We start from the raw sequence: 22,258 nt of genomic DNA on the forward strand, positions 1-22,258 counted from the left end.
CGACTGGCTTTTCTCCCCCCGAGTTAATTAAGCTAGCCCATTGTTTTGGCATCCTGGGAATATAGCCAAACTCTCATTACTTTAACTCCCCGTCTGCACATATTCTCAGGGTCCAGTTCTTTTTTGGACTGATAGGGATGCTGCAGCATGATGAATTTCCTACCCTTAATAGTCTTTTAAAAAATGACTGTTTTTCTGGTTATAAAAATAATATATGGTCACAGTGGAGAATTTGCAAAAGTATGGAAGGACATAGGAGAAAAATAAAAATAACAAAACATCTCACTACACACAGATAATCACTAGGAACATTTGATTTGTTCCCAACCCAGACATCTTTTCGATGTTATTGTTCTCTTCTCTCCTCTTTCCCTTTCACCTTTTCTCCTTTTTTCTTTCCTCTTTCCTCCTTCCATCCCTTCCTTTTTCCTTCTTCCCCTCTTTCTTTTCTTTCTCCTTCCCTATATCCTTTCATTTAAAAAAATCTAATACTCTATTTCTTTTCACAAAATTGTCTCAAAGTGTTTATTGAGCTTTATATCCTAATTTTTATTAACATATCAGAATTTCCTCATATTATCCACTATTCTTCCAAAACACTACTTTAATGCTTATTCCACTCTATTTTCTCATTTGCCAAATGTTGGTCATTTCTTTCCTTTTCTCGGTGTGTGTGTGTGTGTGTGTGTGTGTGTGTGTGTGTGTGTGTTTGCCAGTATAAACAATGTTCTGCAGAACATCTTTCCATGTTATTTTTCCAACATTTCTGGGTTTTTTTTCATAGAATAAATTCCTGGCCAGTGATTTTAAAAAACTCCCAATAGTTCCTGCTATTTGCATTTTAGAAAAGTTCTACCAAGAAACATTTCTTCCCGCACCGAATCAGGCAGCCTTTTCTGCCACACCCGAGCAACACTAAGAACCATCATTTTACATAACTCTGACAAATGCATATGTGCATTTTTTCATTTTTACTTTCCTGTTTAAAATTACTAGTGTGGTTGAGATTTTTAACACATTATTTGTACTTTTTTCTGTAAAGTGTTCCTTTAAATCATTTAAGCATTTGTTTTTTAGTTTGCTGTTTTGTTTATTAGTTTGTATGAGTTACTTATGCTTTAAATAGAACCTTTGTTAAATTTGTGGCAAAATTTTATTTAACCTAATTTTTTTTTCATAAAGAACTATTTTTAGGTTTTTGACCTGTGTTTCCCTTTTAGATTTCCTCATTGCCTTTATACTTAGCAGTCATTGCTGATTTTAAGAATAGATTCTCAGTTATATTTAAAAAACTTTAATGTTACTTTTTACATCAATTTAACCCCTTTACTTACCTTTATTTTATTTTGATGCATAGTGAGTGATGAGGTTTCAATTTTTTATTTTTCTCAATGGATCAACTAATTATCTCAGTGCCCTTAAACAAACAAAAAAATCTTTCTTTATCTTCTGACCTTGACACTATTTTATTGTATAATTAGTTTTCATATGGACAAATATCTTATATTCTGAACTCCTGTTCATTCTATCACTGTCCATTGCTTGTTGGGTCAGAATTTTAGTTATTGTGTCATTATAATATTGTAAACATCTGGTGAAAAAAACGACACCCTATTGCTTTCTGCTTTTCATTTTGTCTTGTTTTGTTTTAATGCTCTTAGCTTTTAATTTTCTATTGTTCCAAGTAAACTTTAGGATCACCTTTCAGTTAAAAAGCACACGTGTTGGTGATTTTAATTTGAATACCAATCAACCTATAAAGTAATTTTAGAATGTTTGTTATCTTTCCGATATTATCTCTCTCCATTCATGAACTCAGTACAACTTTTATTTATTTCAGTGATCTTTTATAGTAAAGTTTTGATATTTTTCTATTATAGGCCTGTGGTATTGCTTTTAAGGTATAGTCTTAAGCATTTCCATATATATAATTTTTAGGTTACTGCTGTGAATGCTACAGTTCTCCTTTCATTTTCTAACCAGCTATTGGTACCTATGGAATTAATTTTATTCTTGTGTGTTTCTTTTTAATATGGCCGCCTACAAATTTGGTGAATTATAACTTAGTTGTTTTTGTTAAATAAGATAATTTTACAGTCAGTCCTATGTCCATCAGTCTAAACTAAATCAGAGTAAATAAGCTTTTTGAAGTCCTCCTGGGGGTAATGTTTTCTTAGAGTAGTAATAAACCTACTTTTAAAAACCTTTGTACTAAGTAATACTCTAATGCCATTTCTTAGGAATCTAAAACTTTGCCTTTGTATCTTTATTATTTCTTATAATAATAACCTTTCTGTAGCTTAACTACCAGTCTCTACTCCCAAAGTAGTTTTGTCTTGTTATTATGAACACTGTAGGTTATCTTCAGTTGAGTTATTTTCTTCCCTTAGTTCTTAATTCTAGACAGATAATGTGTGTGTGTGTGTGTGTGTGTGTGTGTGTGTGTGTGTTTACCAGTCTGGAATACCTTCTTTACAGTAGTCCTAGAGGCTGTTGTGCCAAGTGATGGTATCCTGAGTGCTCTTGTAAACATTTAACAAATCTTTAGACACTTCAGTCCTAAGTTTAATGCTTTGTATAATACCCTCACTGCTACCAGGAAAGTGACTGATCTGGAGGCACTGGGGCAACCTTGCTACTGGCCAGGGCTCACCTGAGACGCCTCTGATGTTCCCACACGCATGTGAGTCCCTTGCCCGATCACTAGCCATTGAAATGTTCTCTCTTCTTTAAATGCATCTTTTGCAGGGCTCACATTTTACAGAAGGCTTTAAAAGAAAAAGATCAAGCATTTTGCCTGTCCCGGGGGTGGGTGGGGGGGAATCTTGTTAATGTTCAGTGAAGTCTTTCTGATTTATTTGTCATTATAGGACTGTGTAATCCCAGGAACATGCTGGGCTGAATTATATATACTTTCACAGTCTTTGTCTAGGTACAGTACTTTCTTTTTATGATTTTTAGTCTATTCTTGAAATTTAGTTTGTTCACTCATAGACTGGCAAATCACAACTACTTAAGAGATAATTCAAGATGGATAATTCAGGATGTACTCATAGCTTGTACACACACACACACACACACACACACACACACACACACACCCCTCATACTTGATCCAGGGTTTCAGTATCTGAAGAACTCAAGTAATATTTGAATTGACACTTAAGATTTGAAGTTACATGTTTTGTTGTAGAATATCTAGGTAATTACCTCAGTTCTCTATATTGCTATTTTTAAGTGATTTCTTAGTTAGAAGGTATTACCTTAATAATTATTTTTGTTTGTTTGTGTGAAAGGTGTAAAAAGTATTAAGCATACAGTTGAGTCTTTTTATTTTGTGTATGTGACATCAGAAACATTATTTTGAGCATGTGTTTATGTTTATTTATAAATATCCTATTTGCCCCATCTACAGCAAAAAATGTCTTTTAGGAATAGTTATAACGTGCAAATTGTGAACATTCTGGATGTATTTAGCTGGATTTGTGAAATACTACTTTTCCATAGAAGTAAATAGTGTAAGACTCATTATTATTAGTTTCCAAATGTATTATTTAGTCTCAGCTATTTATTCATTAGACTTAAAATTTAAAATTGATAATATGTTAGAGTTGTATAATAACTCTTAAAACTTTATTTAAAAAAGTAATATTTTGTTCATAACTCAGAGTTAAGTGAACATTATAATATCTTTTAGAAGAGTGAAATCAAATATGTTTAAAGTAATTTGTGCGCCCTGCTCCACTCTTAGGATATGAACAGCATGTTAAAGTGCTGTTACCAGACACTAAACCCCTGTAGGTCCCACAGTTGAGAATCGTATTTTCACAGCGCATACATTTAGCAAATTATTGCTACAACCCATAAACCGCAGGGAAGACACACGAGTTACTGTTCTGCTTGCACTTTATGGTCAGGACTAATCATTTGTTTGAGAGAAAGGATTTTTTATGAAAATTGTTGGGGCTCATTTCAAAGAGAGAATGTTATATAATATTATAATTGAATATTCCCTGCCTGGTTTCACAGCAGGTTTCTGGACCAAAGTTAATGCTTCCCTTTCCAGGCACTTGGAATGTTGAACTACCACTTTATTGAAAATAATCAATGGCCAAACGATACATGAGGAGTGTCAGTAAACTTGTAATTTGTTGTATTGATACTATCAATCCCTGGTTTGGCTTCAGCCACTTTTTGCTCTTAACTTTGATTTAGATATAGCATTTATCTGAAATTTTGCCTTATTCCCTGAAATAGTTCTAAATTTTTTCATGAAAAGAACCCCTGGGTATTGTTATGTACCACCTGTTTTAAGTCATGGCTAGATGTCTCTTCTGTGCTTGATTCAAGCTTTCAGATTCAGCTCACGCCCACATGCCAAGGCTTGCCCTCATCAGTAAGACTGCAGCCTGTATCTTGGTTATTCCCGTTTATGGGGAAATTCCCTCCCTTGTGGAAATTCAAGAAACATAATCGAGGGACCCTCTGAGCTTACTGGTCTAATATGTCATATGGACATTTCCGAAGTGTTCTTTCCTGAATTTTCTCTGTTCCTATACAATCCTTGAGAAGTTGCTCTAGAAGTTACCAGAAATATTCTGAGGCAGAACTGCGTACCTGGATTTGCTCTTAAACTGAGCTGTGTCTTCAGCAAAATGAAATCTCTACTGTTAGAAAAGAATGCTCATTGACAATCCTTTGGTTTTAATGACTGCTGAGTAGCTTTGAAAGTGATAATGTGCTTGGCTATATTTATGATAAATAAGTCCTGAGATCATTAAAGGAAAAGCCACACCAATCTGCGTTTTTAAGAGCTAGATTCCTGACTAATGCTGTGCCTCCGGAGAATGGAATGGGCAATTGCTTCCTGGCCTTTTGGGGGAGGTAATTTCAAACCAACAGATTCAGTGGGGGAAATAAATACTGTACATTTTCATTCTAAACCTTGAATGGGTCAGAATGCCATGGTAGGGATTGTTCAGGTAATGCTTTATTCAAATATATCTATTATTCCCTCCCCCTCTCCCCCTTCAGTGTCTAAAGTGCTTTAGGCCCAAATCTGTTATCTACTTTAGATCCCCACCAGGGCCTGCCAGTCTAGATTAGACAACCCATGCCACAATGTGAAGAGGCAAGAGTATTACCTAAATGCAAATAACTGCTTTCTTCACTCCCTTTTTGATGAAGGCTCTGGCCTTACACCTTTGAAGAAAGCATTGGCTTTCTAAGCTCAAGTTCTCCTGTATTTATTTAGTATAGTATCACCCCCGTGTCTGTAGGCCACAGCCTAACACACTCATGCTATCCTAGTTAACAATTCCAGCCCATCCTCTAAGAAGCTGTGATTCGGGCTGAATAGAGCTGATTATCTGAAGTATTTCTGTAAATCCCATTGAGACTTTGGGCTCCAACACTCAGGTTGGGTTGGGGACTCACCAGGCTTCAGTCATTTGGACCCCTCCCTTCCCTTTTGTGTTTGCATGGACCCTGGTGGTGACCCAGGAGCAGCTGTTCCTCTCCCATCTCTATGGGACTCTTTCTTACAGCTTTCTACGGACTTGAAGTATTAAATGCTACCAGTTTGCACCTTTATTTAATAACCCTTTCAAAAATTCTGGCACCAATATTCAAGGTGGTTTGAATTGTTATATTTTTCCAAGATCTTTTGTATAGTCAAGTTTTTTCTTGAATAAGGAAATCTTAAGGAGTTTCAAAGCAAATTATTCATTTTCTATCCTCATGCTTAAATAATATGTTACATGCAAAATCTTATTCTAAAAGTGATTATTTTGTCATAAATAAGAAATTTATTTTATGTATACTAATTTTTGAATTTTTTTCTACTAAATCATTGCAAAGACTGTCAACCTTTTAACAGTAGTATTAGTATTAATTTTTCTAACCATGCATGATTCATTTGACCCCACAGTAGCTGTAGCTTGCTTGCCTTGTTTTTTCCCTGAAACTAAAAAAAAAAAGAAGGTGTATAAAAACACAATGAGCACTTGCTCTCCATAGCAAGACAGCAGAAGAACTTCGTCCTAATAAATTGTTAACATTTTATTTCACACATGGATGTTGGAGATACATACATAGATGACTTTCTACGTTGACTGTGCACTGTTGTTAAACAACTTGTTTTTTCCTTGCCTGCTCTTTGAAGAAGCCAATTAGGAATGATGGGAAACAAGGGGTAGGCAAAACATCGCAGTGCAGTGTTATTTCCATCTGTCCGGGAATATTTCAGCCAAACGTTTATTTTGGGGAAAAAAAAGCCATAACACAGTCTCACACACACAAAACCACAAATACTTTGGCTGCAAATTATTCTGCAGTGTTGTTGCTGTGTTGTTGCCGTGTCTGTTCTCGTGTGTAAAGCTGCCACCCACCCATGCATGTGTTTGCGATTCTCGTCTGTGTGCTTGTTCATGAACTAGCTCCTCCTCCTCCTGGTTCAGGTTAAGTTTAATCAATAGAGCAAGAATTTATGGGTATGGCTGTTAGCTGGAAAGCCCTTCCTCACGTCCAAGTCTTCCATCCAAACTGCATCTTCTGCTGTTACTTCTCATGGGATGAAGTGCTCAGTGATCAGGAAGCCAGTCTCTTCTATGCTATCTGGCTTTGCATATGCCCTTGATGGTTTAATATTGTTTTATCTCGGTTTCTCTGTATTGGCAAGGAAACTTTTAGTATGAATCACTTTCTAGAATATGAGATAATAGTTTTAGTTCTGCTTGACAGATGACCAGGTAGCATCACAGTCTCTACCCCCACCTCCCCTGAGATGTTTGGTGGGCAAAAAAGCAAAAAGTAGCTATGTTTAATGGAATAAAATATCAACAATAAAAAAAAAACTCTCCATTGAAACTGTAATATAATTTAAAATCAGCGTTGTTCTAAGATAGCTGACGTGTGCGATTTTCCCGTTTGGCCTTTCAACTGACAGTATACCCATAATTCTTCGTGATTATTATTTTGTTCTCCATAGTTAATTTCTGGGCCATTGGTGACTTCACTATCTCTTGTTCTAAATTGTTGTCTTAACTCCATTCTTTAAAAATATAATATTGAAGGCTCATAATATTGAAGATGACTCCAGGATGAACCCCGAGTTTGCAGACCGATTAAAGCAGCTTGATAAAGAGGCATCTTACTATCGCGATGAGTGTGGCAAGGCCCAAGCTGAAGTCGACAGGTTGCTGGAGATCCTCAAGGAGGTGGAGAATGAAAAGAATGACAAGGACAAGAAGATCGCGGAACTTGAGAGGTAAATGTTGCAGTCCTGTTATGAATTGCCCACAGCGAGAGAGAGCCTATTGATTAGTTAGCATCTCAGGGCACCGTGGTTTTAGAATACACATTCATATTTCAAGTCAGAAACAAGTTACGTCTGATGAATTTGGCCTGTGTGGAGCACCAACATTATTTAGGATGATGTTGGGTTTCTCTGGGCTACTCAGAAGGTATTTGGCTTATCTTTTGATGACTTATGTACTGCTGAAGTGTTTAAGAAAATAGTGGTCTGGCATTGATGCCAGCAAAGTGTGTAAGAAATTAAGACTTTGACTACCTGAAACCTCAGTTGTGTTTTTTTTTCTCCATCAAAGACAAACATTTGTGGTTTAGGTTTGTCTCAAGCAAAGAATATGGAAGATTATACGGTAGTTGGGAATTCATTCAAGATTGGAGAAAGGAAAGGAGTTCCAGTGTTTTTTGGCACACAACATTAAGTTCATCTTGGGGTTTATCTTTTAAGAGGACCTTATGACATTTGGTAAATAAATACGTTTGAAGAGGGTCTAAGGCAGGTCTACTTGATAGCAAATTCTGTCTAAAAACAAAGAATGTTATATCAGGGTTCCAGAGTATTTAGATTTTTAGATAAATCATGTCCATATTGTATGTATGTATAGCAAGGACTGTAAAAATAAGCTTTCCATCAGTGCTTTTTCCTGTATTTCATATAAGGAAAGAATTTCTGAATAATTTTACGTAACTCCATAACCTTTCAGGATTCCTTATTGGTTCAGTAATAAGGAAGAATTTGTCTTTCCTAGATTCAGTGCATATGGAAGAGATCAGCCAATTTTGAATAAATCCGTGAGTGTTTGCCAGCTCTGACCAAGACACCCGTGCGGGCCCAACAGACTTCAGGATATATGCAGAATAACTGTCTATGGGGTGTGGAAAGATCACGGGCTTTAGCAACAGAAAGACCTGGGTTCAGATTTTGCCTCAGCTTCATGCCAGCTGTGTGACCTTGGATCTTGTTAGAAGTGTATCTCTAATAACCTATTAAAATGTATCTCCCTAAACAGTTTGGCTCAGTGGATAGAGCGCCAGCCTGCGAACCAAAAGGTCCCGGGTTCAATTCTGGTTAAGGGCATGTACCTTAGTTGCAGGCTCTTCTCCGGCCTGGGCCCTGGTTAGGGCTCGTGCTGGAGGCAACCAATTGATGTGTTTCTCTCACATGGATGTTTCTCTCTGTCTTTCCCTCTCTCTTCTACTCTCCCCCCAAAAAAATCAATGGAAAAATGTTCTCGGCTGAGGATAAACAAAAATAAATAAATACATAAACAAACAAACAAACAAACAAACAAATAAATAGAAATGTCATCCTTTATAGGTACCAATTCCCAGTGTAAGATAGGATGGTTATATCATTATGAAAAGCTGAATGTTCAATAAATTCTCAATATTACCTGGGTTGGTATTAAATGGACAGATTAGTTCTCAATAAAATTTTGACATTTTCAAGTATAGTATTAAATATATCCAAACTCCAAATCAGCTAATAACCATTTAAAAATCTTAGCATTAGTCTGGTAATAATCTGATTTTGATTGAATGAGACCAATTGTAGCCATTAAACCAAAACTATTTTCCTGAGTTAAGTGTACAAATTAAAATTTTTTTAAAGGACTTTATTTTGATTTTATAATGTGGAAATGTTCTGCCAGTTTACTGGTTCTTAAGAACACTGTTAATGGCTATTTTGGAACTACATTTTAGGACCAACCCAAGGCCCTGACAGGTTGAACAGACTCTGGATTGGCCCGGTGGTCAGAGGGACATCATTGTAATGTAGGTCTCCGGACCCCTCGTCCACCGCTCTGGGAAGCAGAGCTCCATTGATAAGATGCCTTAGATAGTTATACTGATGATATTAATTAATAATAGTATTTGGAATCTCAATAATAGGTTACACTAATCGTGTATAAGACGCTCTTCTAAGCATTTGACCTGCAATACTGCATACCACTACATCTTACCCACAATGCATCCCCATTTTCTAGATGAGAAAACTATGACTTTATGCAAATTAATTAATTTCCTCAAGATGGAAGAGTTTATAAGAATCAAAGGCTAAATTTGAACCCAGGTCTGACACATGAGTGACTGACTGTGAGTAGCACCAAATAGTCACTCAGCCAGCAGAGAGGCACCGCAGCTGGGACACGGGAGGTCTGCCTCATCTTATTAGCTTTCATGAGGGAAACTGATGTGCCCCACATTTAGAAAGCATTTTTCTGCCCCAAACCAGCTCTCCAGAACTGTAATTGAAAATCAGGATCAGCTACTATAAATATTTGCATAAAAAAAAGCATCATTGTGTGGTGGACAAACAGGTCTTAGTTGGACGCTCTGGTCATTAAATCATCAAGAGTCTTCACATTTTTATTTCCTCAATATGGAATGCATTAAGACAACAGTGATTTTACAGGCATTTATCTTTATGTACTTTCTGCACATTTTCTTTATCTCTGCCTTTGCCTCTCCTTAAAGCTGATGCCTCCCAGGCACTGTAATTCATAAAACGTGTGCTGGGACTTGACTCCGTCCCAGCTCTCTGCCTGCCTGTGTCTTGGGTCCAGCAGCAGAGCACAGTCTGGGAAATGTCTGAGCCCCAGCCTCAGCCCAGGCCCCTGAGGAGTTTGGGGGTGGAGATCAAGAGGGGAAACATCTTGGGAAAAGGAGAGCACAGCCTTGGCCTGTCTCTCTCGAGCCTTATCTGCTGCTGTAAGGGCTACGTGTAAATTCCAGCCACGCATCTTCCTCGTCTCGTCAGGCAGCCCTGTTCACATTGGGCAGTATCTCCATTTGCTGGCTTAGGCTGCCAAATTCATACCTCATAATGTTGGGAACTAAAGATTTCTTAGCAATGTGACATATATCTCCATTTTGGAGTCACGGAGGAGTGTTTGCAATTAAGTTTGTGATTTTGAAAACCAAGAAATTGAACTTGAAATAAATTTGTGGTCTCTGGTCTGTAATGTGACCTACCAGAGTGAAAAGGCCTCCTTTTCAAGGCAGCTAGTTTCTAAAATATCCCAGAACTTCAGTCGTGTGCAGCAAGAGGCATGGGGTTAGAAATAACTCAACGACTGCGACACTGGCCTGCTTCTCGCTCCAAGGGCAATTCCTGCTTGCTTTCTGTTTCGGTAATCTTCCCACTTTTTATTTTCTCTATAATGTATATGTTCCAAATAACACATGCCCGGCACTTACATGGATGCCTCTACCTCTTAAATTCCACGTGAGTGATGTTTTCCACCAGCCACTAAAGATTTTGCCTTTCAAAGTGCGTATTGCTCCAGTGTGGTCCCCGTGTGCAGTTCTGCCATAAGCCGGGCTCGTGATCCCGATGGTTCTAGCAGGGAGCTGCTGCCTGGGACCGCAGGCTGCTCTGGGAAGTTTGGCACAGGGTGGTTGGGAGGCCTTGAGCAAGTCCCTGAGAATTGAGGTCCTTATTCAATCACCAGTGCTAGGTATTTTGTAGGCTACACAATGGAGTAGCTAATTGAACATTAGAGACAGTGAAATAGATAGCCTTTCTGTATTGGTGCCCATCAGGGACTTGCAGTTTTAGTTTCGTAATTAATCGTTTGGTGCCTTAGGGAAGGAGAGGGGTGAACAGTCTGCCAAACAAGCAGCTGACCCATGGGAAGGAATCAGGCAGGTGCCTTTTCATGTAATTATCTTAAATATGTTAGGGGCTTTGCTGGTATTTGTCTCAAGGACAGGGATTGCTCCAGTCAAGCCATCAGTCACATCCCTCCCTACTGTGGAGAGGAGGCTGGCTCCCTCGGTTCCACTGCTAAGACAGAGCATCAGAACAGAAGCCGAGGCGGCACTCCATTATCTGGGTCGGGACCAATGCCACCTGATGTTTGGACATTGAGGCATCATTTTAGGTGCCCACAAGTGCCTTATCTAGGGTTGAGAAGCTATGATTTTTTTTCCTCCTGAATTTCTTTAATAATGTGCTGACATACTTTCTTTGATTCCTTTCAGAACTCTTTTCACAAAATGTAAACTTAATCTTTATTTGTTTATTTTTAACTATGATAGTGTGTTTAGAAATCTCCTGGTACGTGGAAGAAACGATACCAGTTCTATTTGTTTTGGTATAAACTCCTCTTCCTAAGTAATTTCCAATTATGTTTGTTATTATATTTGCAGAACTTTCTTTAAAATAAGCGGCAGGTGGCTTTACACCATCCCTAACAGCCTTTGGGGGAAGGTCATGGATAGCATGGATCCTTTGAGAATTTGGTGAAAAGTAGGAACCCTTAGAAAAATCAACTAAATCTTAAATGTTGGCTTGCTATTTCAGTTTAGCATTTCCTACAGATTGACCATGAATCTCAGCCTGATACACCTCTGATCCAGAAGAATTTGAAACGGCAGCTGGGGCCAGCATCCCCAACGTCCCCACACTGACCATGGCCTGACCCATCTCTTATTTTTGATCAGTTGTGCGTTCATAATTACAGAACACTCTGCAGGGGGATTTCAGTTACAGGAATTACCAGATCAATGCTTTCACCATGTGCTTAATCTTGAATTTTTCTCCTTCATGTTTACCATGACAGTCAATGCTGTTTTCACGGGAGATGTTCTTGTTTAAGCTTTCTCCTGAGGATTTGTTTTGTTTTTCCTTCCTGTGCAAATGCTTAAAGCTACTTCTTAGCAGTAGAGAATGGTGGGGTCCCACTGAATAGAGAGCTGGTAAATCCACTTTGCTTTTTGCCGATGATATTTTACAGGTTAACAAAATGAACACCCACCATGTGCTCCTGAGGTAGTCTGAAGGCGGTCATGCTATTTTTTTCCTTTTAAAGTTTGCTTGACATTAGAGATTTTATTGTTCTGACTGATTAGAAGGGCACGTTAAATATTTTTGTACAAATAAGCGATCAAGCGTGTGGATATATATTGTCAGTGATGAAGTACGATTCTCGTTTTCACAACTGAACAAAAGTACTTTCACCTTTGGAAGGGACTCTGTCCTTTCATGGGAGGCTGATGGGCCCCTCACCAGAAGCCTTCCTCGTGGCGTCTTTGATCATCGTGAGGTGCAGTGCTCTGTGAGCATCTCAAATAGAAACCTTTGAACAGAAAGCCAAATTGCTTGGCTCCTTTTTTATTTTTAGGGAGGAAGGAAAAATATCTCATAGGATATAACCATCCGACTGACTGGTTCAAATAAAATCTTTCTGACATCAGTGCTTACTGCCCACTCTAATACCTCAGTAATTTCCATTTCATTTTATTAAATAATGAGAATTGTATATGCATACAGATAGGAACTTTTTAAAATATTCCTCCAGAAAAGAGCAAGCTCTGCCACTGGTTGCCAGAGCACACCTCTGGCTCACCTCAGTGCCTGTGGTGACTGTGGGTGTGTGAGCAGGTACCTGTGTCCTAGGTATAATATTTAGTATAACAGCTTATGGTGTGTGCCCACAGCTTTTTTTTGGGGGGGGGGGCGGTTAATATCTTGATAAAAGTTGCTTTATTGTCCTTCACTTGGTTATAAAACCTGCTAATATAACATCTGTTGGCTGTATGTTTAAAACTAATGCATTTCCTTCCTTTTATTCTCTTTTGCTATCCCTTTTTCTTTCTGCTTATCCTCCAAATTGCTGCTTTCACCCTTGCTCCAATCAGCTTGACTTTCAGGTTAGTACTTTCAGTTTTTCTTCTAACCGCCTTTCCCTCCTAAGCTCAATTTACTGCTTGCACTTGTTTAACAAACACATTTCTGAAATGGTTTTGCTCAGGCCACCACATTTATTTTTTCATCCCATGCCCAGGGAAGGTTTATTTTACGAGAAGGCTATATAAGTGGGAAAAGGCGAAGAAGAAGATGGAAATAAATCACTGTTGGATTATTTGATACATTCTGTTCCTGGATTATAAAATCAATAAGAGGAATCCTCAGGAAAACTCCCTAGTGCAAAATTGACTGCATGGTGATAAAACATGGAGCAGCGGAAAAAAACAAACGCAGGATGCTAAATTTAACCTCGGAGAATAGAACAAAAGATGTGCCCGTGACACAGCAACCTAAAAGCCAGATTTAATAGTGCAAACCATTGAGACTTTTCGCTTAATAAATCACTGTGTTTTGAAAGATTTATAATACTTTTTTTAAAGGCACTTTTGAAAATTATCAGTATGTTCGTAACATATTGTACACACATGTTATTTCCTGTCATTGTTTTGGTTTTTAAATTTTTAGCTTTCTTTTTATTAGCTATAAGACGCACTTTAATTACCTATGGAATAGCATATGGGCCCAAATGTAAAACGAGATTCAGTGTGGACTGTGTGTACCCTAATATTAAGATGCAAAATGGACATTTTGTTTGAACACACATCCCAGGTTTGGTTCCTCTAAGAAAGAGGGCCCCGGTCAATAATTGGTTCACCTTTAAATGAGGCAAGACTTCTCTTCTTGATACTATGTAGAATTATCTAGTGATTTCTTTATCATTGAATCGATGAGTTTACTAAAAGATGCTCATAGTATGATTTGTGCTACCTAGACTTTACTTTAAAAAAAGGAGTCACTTTAAGTTGATAACCGATACAGTTGCTCTTTTGAAAGGCAAGCTATATTATTTTCTTCTCCATTCTTCCCTAAATGCACCTCTTTATATCCTGTCCACTGCTCATCACCAAAGCCACCAGACCCGTGCATTTACACCAGCAGCAAACGATTTCAGAACGAGGCCTCCTGCCCACGTACCAGCCTTGTCCTGTTGCCTGCTTCCAACCCTGTGCCCTGTGCCCTGCGATCCTTGCAAATGAACCCCCTCCTCTGCTATTCCCACATGCCACATGGGGTGGGCCCCAGAAACTACCTCGGACAAAGTCACACTGAAGGAACCCGCGTCTCCATAGTCCCCCACACAGAGATCTAAACAGAGACTAGAAGCACAGCCCTGCAGAGCGGCTCTCACCAGAAACCCGATGACTGTGGGGTCCCTCTCTGTGCCCCTCTGTGCAGAAGCAGACATCACGCTGTGGTGGGGAAGGAGGGGCTTGGCCATGTGCTATCCAAACCTTGCCTCCAAGTTTGGATCCGCTCCTGTAACGAAGCTCTACGCTCTCCTCCTCGCCTGTCTTTTTTGTTTTCTTTCTCCTTTGCCTTCCCTTCGCTACCCTAGTCTGCACCTGTTGATATTGAGGCCCTGGAGACCGGGGACCCCTTTCGCTGTAACAGATGAGGCTCCCTGCCTGGGCCTGGAGATGTGTCCCTAGGTGTTCTGCTGTGGTTGCTTTCCTTTTTTCCTCCAGCAACTGTGCTTCGCGGTGTTTAGCTCTTTCCTAGTTCGTGGGGAATGGACTCTGACTCTCAGAAGACAGGATGCAGGGTTAGAGCCCGCGTGATTTGTAGGTTACGGGGATTCTCCGGACCAGGGGCCAGGTGTGCCGAGTGGGTTTGGTGAAGGGTTCAGCCAGTCCCCATTGGGTGACTATGTAGTGGGAGAATCAAGATTCAGATAATTTCGATATCATTTAACCTCCTGACCCAAATGCACATGCTGGAGAAAAGGTACAGCCCTTGTAAACAGCCTCTAGTTTTATTTTTAGTGGAGGGAGAACCCGGCCAGCCCCACTCTCCTGGAAACCAAAAAGTCTGTGGAGTCTTGGAAGCATTTTTGAGCTTTGACAAGTTTCCAGGGTTAGCTCTGCTTTCCTTCCAGCCACTTCCAGGTTTACCAGTTAAAATAAAACGAAGCGTAACAAAGGGTGAATACAGCATCACTACCCCACGTGCTTTCTCTACATGGCTCACAACTGAGATCCATCCATATATTTGTGTGTGCATACATACAGAGATGTGTGTGTGTGTGTGTGTGTGTGTGTATGTATGTATGTATGTGTGTATACATTCATCACATATTTAAAAACTAAAGTCTGATCTCTCTTACCGTGGAAGTTTGTAGTCTGCCTGGTACCTCCCTCTTGCCCAATCTGAAGTTTGAAAACTTCACTACCTCCCGGATCTTTTCTGTGTGCAGTGGGCTCCATGGGAAAGTCTCCCCTCCAACCACTTTTGTAAATGGCCTCATTTCCTTTTCAAATTCTATGTGGACGCTCACGCTTTGATTCGGGTGGACAGCTATTAAGTATCGGGCGTGGTAAAATGCAAATGTCATATTCTCACCCTGCGTAGGTTCTCACTGCGGAAACTGCACGGCTGTCCAGCCACCCCTTCCGCACAGCGAGGGGGAAACCCGAGAGGCTGAACGGCTCCTGCCTGTGCTCGGGGGAGGGTGTGTGTGACATGTGCTCATTTCTAGGAACTCCTTGTGAGACTAGGTTGCGGCTTATGACAATGAAGTTATCTAGATAAATGTATGCAGCACTTGACAAAAAAAAAAAAAAGAAAAGAAGAAGATGAAAAAGTATCCTTTGGGAATCCGTTCAAAATCCTGTCAGAGAATCAAGCAAGTAAAACCAGAAGGCTCAGGCCTCTCCAGGGCTCTCTCAGCCCGCAGTGTGCTCTGGGTGCTGGGCCAGCTGCTTCCTGTTTGTGCCTCAGTATCCCCTCTCGGAGAGGAAGGGGCTGTCCCTGGAGCCAGTCTTATGGGATCCGCAGTGCTCGTGTCTGATGGGCCTGGCGCATCCCCTGGCGAGCAGGCTCCGGCTGACGGCTGGCACCTGGCAGCCGGCATGAGCTCATTGTTACAGAGTCACTTCAAACACTTCTACCAAAATAAACTCTCTGTGATGCTTCCCCAAAGCTGAGCCCTGCGCTCTCAATCCCTCATTCTTCCAGCAAAAGATGAAGTCACTCCTCCCGGGCCTCAGAGGCCTGCTGCCCGAGGAAGTAATGAAGACCATCTTGCCCAGGGATTTGCTCTTCCTAGGGTCTTTTTTTGGCCCCATGCCCTCCACGAGTTTGGAGTGAGCACCTACTGTGTGCTAGGCTGAGCCCTACCTGCTGGCCTGGCATTTCCAAAAACTAGCTGCTGGAAGGTTGATGGAGCTGGTGAAGAAATGCTGCATGTTGCATCCTGTTTTGTGTTCACGATGCACACTGATGTGGCTGCTGATAGAAAGAGCAGCAGTGGCAGCAGCAGTCATTACAATGAGCATGAGCTAAGGGCCAGCACTGAACTCATCACTTCTTATGTAGCATTTGCTTCTCATGACAGCCACATGAAGCAGGGATGTCATTTCTTCCATATTAGAGAAGAGGAAATGAATTCATAAAAGCTAAATATTTTGCTCAAGTTAGTACAAGCATGTAAGTGAAGGTGTTGGGGATCCCCGCTAAAGCCATCCTTCCTGATTTAGGGATTGAATATTTTGTCGCTTCAGCCCTAGTTGCATAGTAAAGTCTCTGACAAGGCCTGTGCCGTGTGCTCAAGTCTGCATTTCCCAAGTATGTGTTCATAGACTACATCCCATGAGGCACTTTGTGGAGATACCGTGAGATTCATGCCTGTCCCCAACCCACCTCCCAGCCTGAGCTGGTCTCTTTTTGTTGCTGCTGTAATTCTCCCCTGAGGATATTTTTTCCCCTGTTTTTTTTTTTTTTTTTTTTAGAGAGAGAGAGTGGAAGGGAGGAAGAAGAGACAGAGAGAGAAATACCAATGTGAAAAGAGACACATCTATTAGGTTGCCTCCCACACATGCCCCCAAAATGCCCTGACTGGGGTGGGGATGAGCCTGCAACCGAGGTAGAGGTACGTGTCCTTGACTGGTATTGAACCCCCAACCTTTCAGTCTCTGAGCTGATGCTCGAACCACTGAGCAAAATTGGCAAGGGCCAGAGCTGGTCTCTTGTACCCAGATCCTGCCCCTCCAGGGCCAGTTCAGGTGTCACTCCAACACCAAGCCTTCTTTGAACCATCCCCCCCACCCCCCCACCCCCCCGCAGAAGCAATCTCTCCCTTCCTTGGTACTCTCAGCTTGCTCTCTGACCCCTTTTCCTGCTGTCATACCCTCTCTCAAATTGAGGTGTTTAATCAATGTACCTTCTCCCTAGTAGATGCTGCATCCTTGAATTTGGATGGGTCTCTAGCTTGATGCATGTGTGCCACCCACTGGAGTGGCCAGTCATAGCCCTGAATGTTGTTGGAAAAAACTGTCGAAGAAAGGTCCCTGCATGAGCTCCTCTCACTCCTGCCACCTTTATTGGGTCCCCACTGAGCTTGTTGGTGGGTTCTTTCTGGAGGCCAACCTCACTCCCCTGGATATCTTCTCTTGCTCCAGACGGGAAGCCTTAAGAAAAGATATGATTGGTTTTCTATCGAGCTGGATGCTTGAAAATTCAAGAAAAACAAATCCCAAGTAAAAGGAGAGGGAAAATCCTGCTGAAGTTACCCATTTCTCCCCCTCTCTCTTCCTTCTTTCCTTCCTTCCTCTCCCCCTTCCTGCTTCCTCCTTACTTCTCTCCCTCTCTCCTGTGCTCCCTCCTTCCTTCCTTTCCTCTCGCTCCCTCCCTCCCTTCCCCTCCTTTCCTGGTTCTGCACTGAAATCCTTCTCCATGTCGGGGCCTGTGCTGGGCTTTGGGAATATCGCAGTAAAAAGACATGGCCTCTCCCCTCACTGAATTCAAAGACCAACACTTCCTATAAGGAAGGATTTGGCCACTAAGAAAAATAGTTTTTCCCATTTATACTAATAACTGGAAAAACGGGGTTTCAGGTGTTTTTGAAAACTCCTTTTTCCTGTTGGGATTGAGGGGTTATCCACAGGTCAGACAATCATTTCCTTCTTTAAAGCTGCCTTATACTAACGCTGACATTTCTGGTGAAGTGTCAGAAAATTTTATGCCCAAGCAGAACTGGTAGAAAGCCAGAAATCAGTTGATTTTGCTTTGGGTGCAAATATTTTATTGGGGATGGAAAAAAGTTGTTTTCCCTGATTTACAGCTCCTGCAAACATAAAGTAGGTTCTATATTTAGACATGGTTTTGAACCTTTGAGGTGTAGCCAGGGCTTGGTTCTTGCACCTTTCTGACCTGGCCTTGGTGGGACTTGCCATGGCTGACATTTTGCTGAGGCAGCTCCAGTTTGTAGAACTGGGGCTCTGTGCCCTGTATTATTTCGGCTGTTTAGTCTTCGCTGGACTTGCTGCTCCGATGCTCTATCCACACCTCTAGGACAGCGGTCGCCAACCTTCCAGACCTCACGGACCACCAGTGGTCCAGGGACCACAAGTTGGCAACCGCTGCTCTAGGACAGCGCGGAAGATGAAGGAACACAATTGTAGCTGAAATGCTTTGTGATGCAGTATGTTTCTGAAGTTCATCAGGGTTGAGAAAGGCCATTCTCAATGTGCAAATCTGTTAAAACAATGACAACAGTAAGAACAACAGCATCTCGATGAAGAGATAGTGGCAGGCTGGCTTAATAAAGGCCTGGCTCTAGACTAAGAGATACCATGTTTGTGGAATTAACCATTTTGTGGTTTTCCAACCCCCCTCCCACCCCGCTTCCTCCCGTACTCCTGGCTATTTGTTGGTACTACCATGTGGATGAATATCAGCAAATAGTAAATCTCTCAAGATATGTTAGCCTTTTCTGTAAATGTTGAGAAGGGGAAGGAATTTAAAAAAAATAGTTTCTCAGTATTATTATAAATCACTTTCTAGAAAAATAATATCTTATTTCCTTTATATGGCTTTTCTTATGAAATGTGAATTCTATCACTTCATTAGCCACAATACCAGCTCACGTCGTAGGGAAACCTATCCGACTGGTGGCTGGGGCTTGCTTCAGCATTGGGTGAAGGTGTGTGGAATTTTCACACTGAGTAAGGTTGCATGTTTGTGAAGCCTACATTTTGGGTGCCTATTTAAAAACGAGTGGGTACTGTGTATGTTTCTCTAAAGAAAATACTGTGTTGTTAACATATCTAATAAAGGCTTTGGAGATTTTCTTTGTAAGGTATTCTGATGATTTTAATATTTGCCACTCTTTCTTAATTTATGCCAAACTCAGTGAATACTGTATGGGTGAAAAATAGAATAGAATACAAAGGGAGAAAATGACTGCTTTTGCTTGGGGTGCAACTAATTTATTGGGGATGAAACATGTTGTTTTTCCTAATGTAGCTTCTGCAAAAATAAAAGGGGGTGTGCAGAATTATTATTTTTGTAGAAAAGCATTAATTCTAGAACTATAGAGTAAATCAGGGAATGAAAACAAATTTCCCCTTGAAGAACCACGATTGCTGCTATTTGAGTCCAGCGGCAGTAGCCTCGTGTTTTACCTGCAGCTTGCCCACTGACCTTCTCTTGCAGTTTGCTTTCTAACTGGTAACATTGTTAACATAAGCATATTCTTATTGGTATTTCAGAATATATCTGAGTGTGCAATAACTTACGCTTTACTGTAACTCTCAACAATGGAAATTGAAAGGCTTGTGATTCTCAGTGTGCTGAATAAATACACTGGGTTTTTTTTTCTTTCCTTCTTTTGTGAGATCCCACACGTAATTGTGAAGACACAACAGTGAACATAAGCAACTCTTAAGATATTTTCATGTGAAGCGAGGGCAGGACTTCACACAGGGAATTGTTTTACGCAAAATTTTACTTCAGAAAGTTTTGAGAACGTGAGCATCACCTTTCTCAGAGGGGGAACGTGAAGTAACGGAGTAGCCCCTCCGTGGGTCAGCTAGAATATTCCCATGGCCGGACAGATCTTGATGTGATGTGTGAGTTGAAGTGTAAGAGAGTGGTTTTAAATTTAACTTCGCGGCCCTCTGTTATTTAATCATATGTCAGTTTGATGGTTCCAAGGACAGCAGGATATGTTGCTCACAGATAATTGCCGTGGAGAGAATGAGTTGGGTATAATAATGAATAGCTGGGAATCTTCTGATAACCTGCGATGAGTGGGCCCTGGTGAGAAACACTCTCCGGGCAATTGGCACATAGGTGTCCTATCACTTTGGTGAGTGTGGGTGCTCTTCTGCCACCTCGACATGCAAAGCAGGGGCTTTTTAGGGATTCCTGAGCAGATAAAGAAGCATTGCTCTTGGATGGTGCATGTGTCATTTATCCTAGACCTGTTATTGCTTTATATTAGTATTACACTTGTAGTCCAGGTTATGCAAATAGCTATCCATCATCAGAACATTACGTATAGAAAATAAAATAAACTCCATCCTAAGAAACAGTACATCATAGCTGCGTCCTGTTGGACACACGCCCACATGTGTCCATACAAGCCTGTCCCTGTATTTGTAAGTTGGAGACCATTGTGTTATACCTCATTCCTCATGAGCTTGTGACCAGGATGCACATTGAGTGTGGAGCATGGTCCGGCACATCACAGATGTTCATTAAGTGGTGATGGCTGTGGTTGTCATGGTGATGGTTGTGATGAAGATTTTCATGCCAAGAGTAGCAGGTGAGAGAGTAGGGAGTTCATGCACAAGAGAAGTGGGAGATGGTCCTGTCAAGGCTGCCTCCTTTGCTTTCCTAGTTGTGGAAAATGCAGTGGCCAGAATAAAGCAATTGAGTTTTTCCCCTTAAGCCATGGAGATATTTTGAGGGAAGGTTAGAAACAATATGATCCTTTGAATGTTTTTTTTTTTTCCTTGAGGAATATGAATAAGTGAACCTAGAAAATTCATTAGTCTTGAACAGCCAGGACTCAGCCCCAGTGTATCCACGTATAAGAGGAGCTGATATTGAGCTTAGAGGATAGGCCAAGTACCCAAGTGTGTTCCTTCACCTATTTATTTCCTTCATGCATAAACTTACTTACTTTCACCAAATAGTAATTGTCTACTCTGCAGTAGACGCCATGAGGTAACTAGGACTATCTTCCGAAGCAGCTTCTAGAGAAATGGAAGCAAACAATAGGACTTAGAGCACGATGGTGTAATCTTTCGATACCCATACGTGAAAGCTCTCCATTCTTTTTACCTCTGCATCCTGTTCTATTTGCCACTATCCCTTGAAGGACTTCTATGTTGTTTCAAGTCTTTTCCTCTCACATAGACTGCTCTTAATACATTTCTAATATTTTTAGTTGCCTCCTACAGAGACTAAACCGTTTGCAGTCCCATCAGCCATATGTGTCTTTTTTCTTATTAACCCTTTCAGTGCAGTATGGGTTTCACACTTTTTTTAATCTTTGTTGATATGGAAGGGGAACAATGGCCTCTAAGTGTGGTTTTCATTTGCTTTTAACTTATTACAAGTGAAGATGGGCATCTTTAAGTATGTGTATAAGTTATCAGAGTTTTTATTGGTATTTTTCTTATTTATTTGTAGAGGCTCTTTATATATTTACTTTCACCCATTTGTCTTTGGTTTTAGTTTGAAATACTCCCCCTGCCAGTTTGTCTTCTTTTTGTTACACTGAATTTTTTTTTTGGTATTTTATTTTAATATATTTTATTGATTTTTTTACAGAGAGGAAGGGAGAGAGATAGAGAGTTAGAAACATCTATGAGAGAGAAACATCGATCAGCTGCCTCCTGCACATCTCCTACTGGGGATGTGCCCGCAACCCAGGTACATGCCCTTGACCGGAATCGAACCTGGGACCTTTCAGTCCACAGAACGACGCTCTATCCACTGAGCCAAAACGGTTTCGGCTTTTTTTGGTATTTTTAAAAATTAATCTTTATTGTTGAGATTATTACAGATGTCCATCTCTCCCCTGCCCCCCATAGCTCCCCTCCACCCGGTTCCCACCCCACTCCAGGCCCTCGCCACCCTATTGTCTGTGTCCATAGGTAATGCATACATGCATGTAAGATCCTTATCTAATCCCTTCCCGCACCCCCCCACACCCCCTTCCCTCTAAGAATTGTCAGTCTGTTCCATTTCCATGCGCCTGATCCTATTCCATTCACCAGTTTATTCTGTTCATCAGATTTTTTATTCATTTGATTTTTAGATTCAATTGTTGATAGATATGTATTTATTGTCACTTCATTGTTCCTATTTTTTATCTTTATCTTTTTCTTTCTCTTCTTAAAGAAT

General features: G+C 40.6%; 1 protein-coding gene across 1 annotated transcript in view; it reads left to right on the forward strand.

The window, feature by feature from the left end:
- Nucleotides 1-22,258, forward strand: part of ERC2 (ELKS/RAB6-interacting/CAST family member 2) — an 871,001-nt gene that overhangs the window by 409,594 nt on the left and 439,149 nt on the right. Inside the window, exon 13 of the mRNA XM_081105973.1 lies at nucleotides 7,074-7,267. Coding sequence (XP_080962099.1) covers nucleotides 7,074-7,267 — 194 coding nt within the window. The remainder of the gene's footprint in view (nucleotides 1-7,073; nucleotides 7,268-22,258) is intronic.

This window comes from Myotis nattereri (assembly GCF_964212035.1).
Source record: "Myotis nattereri genome assembly, chromosome: 14".
Lineage (NCBI taxonomy): Eukaryota > Metazoa > Chordata > Mammalia > Chiroptera > Vespertilionidae > Myotis > Myotis nattereri.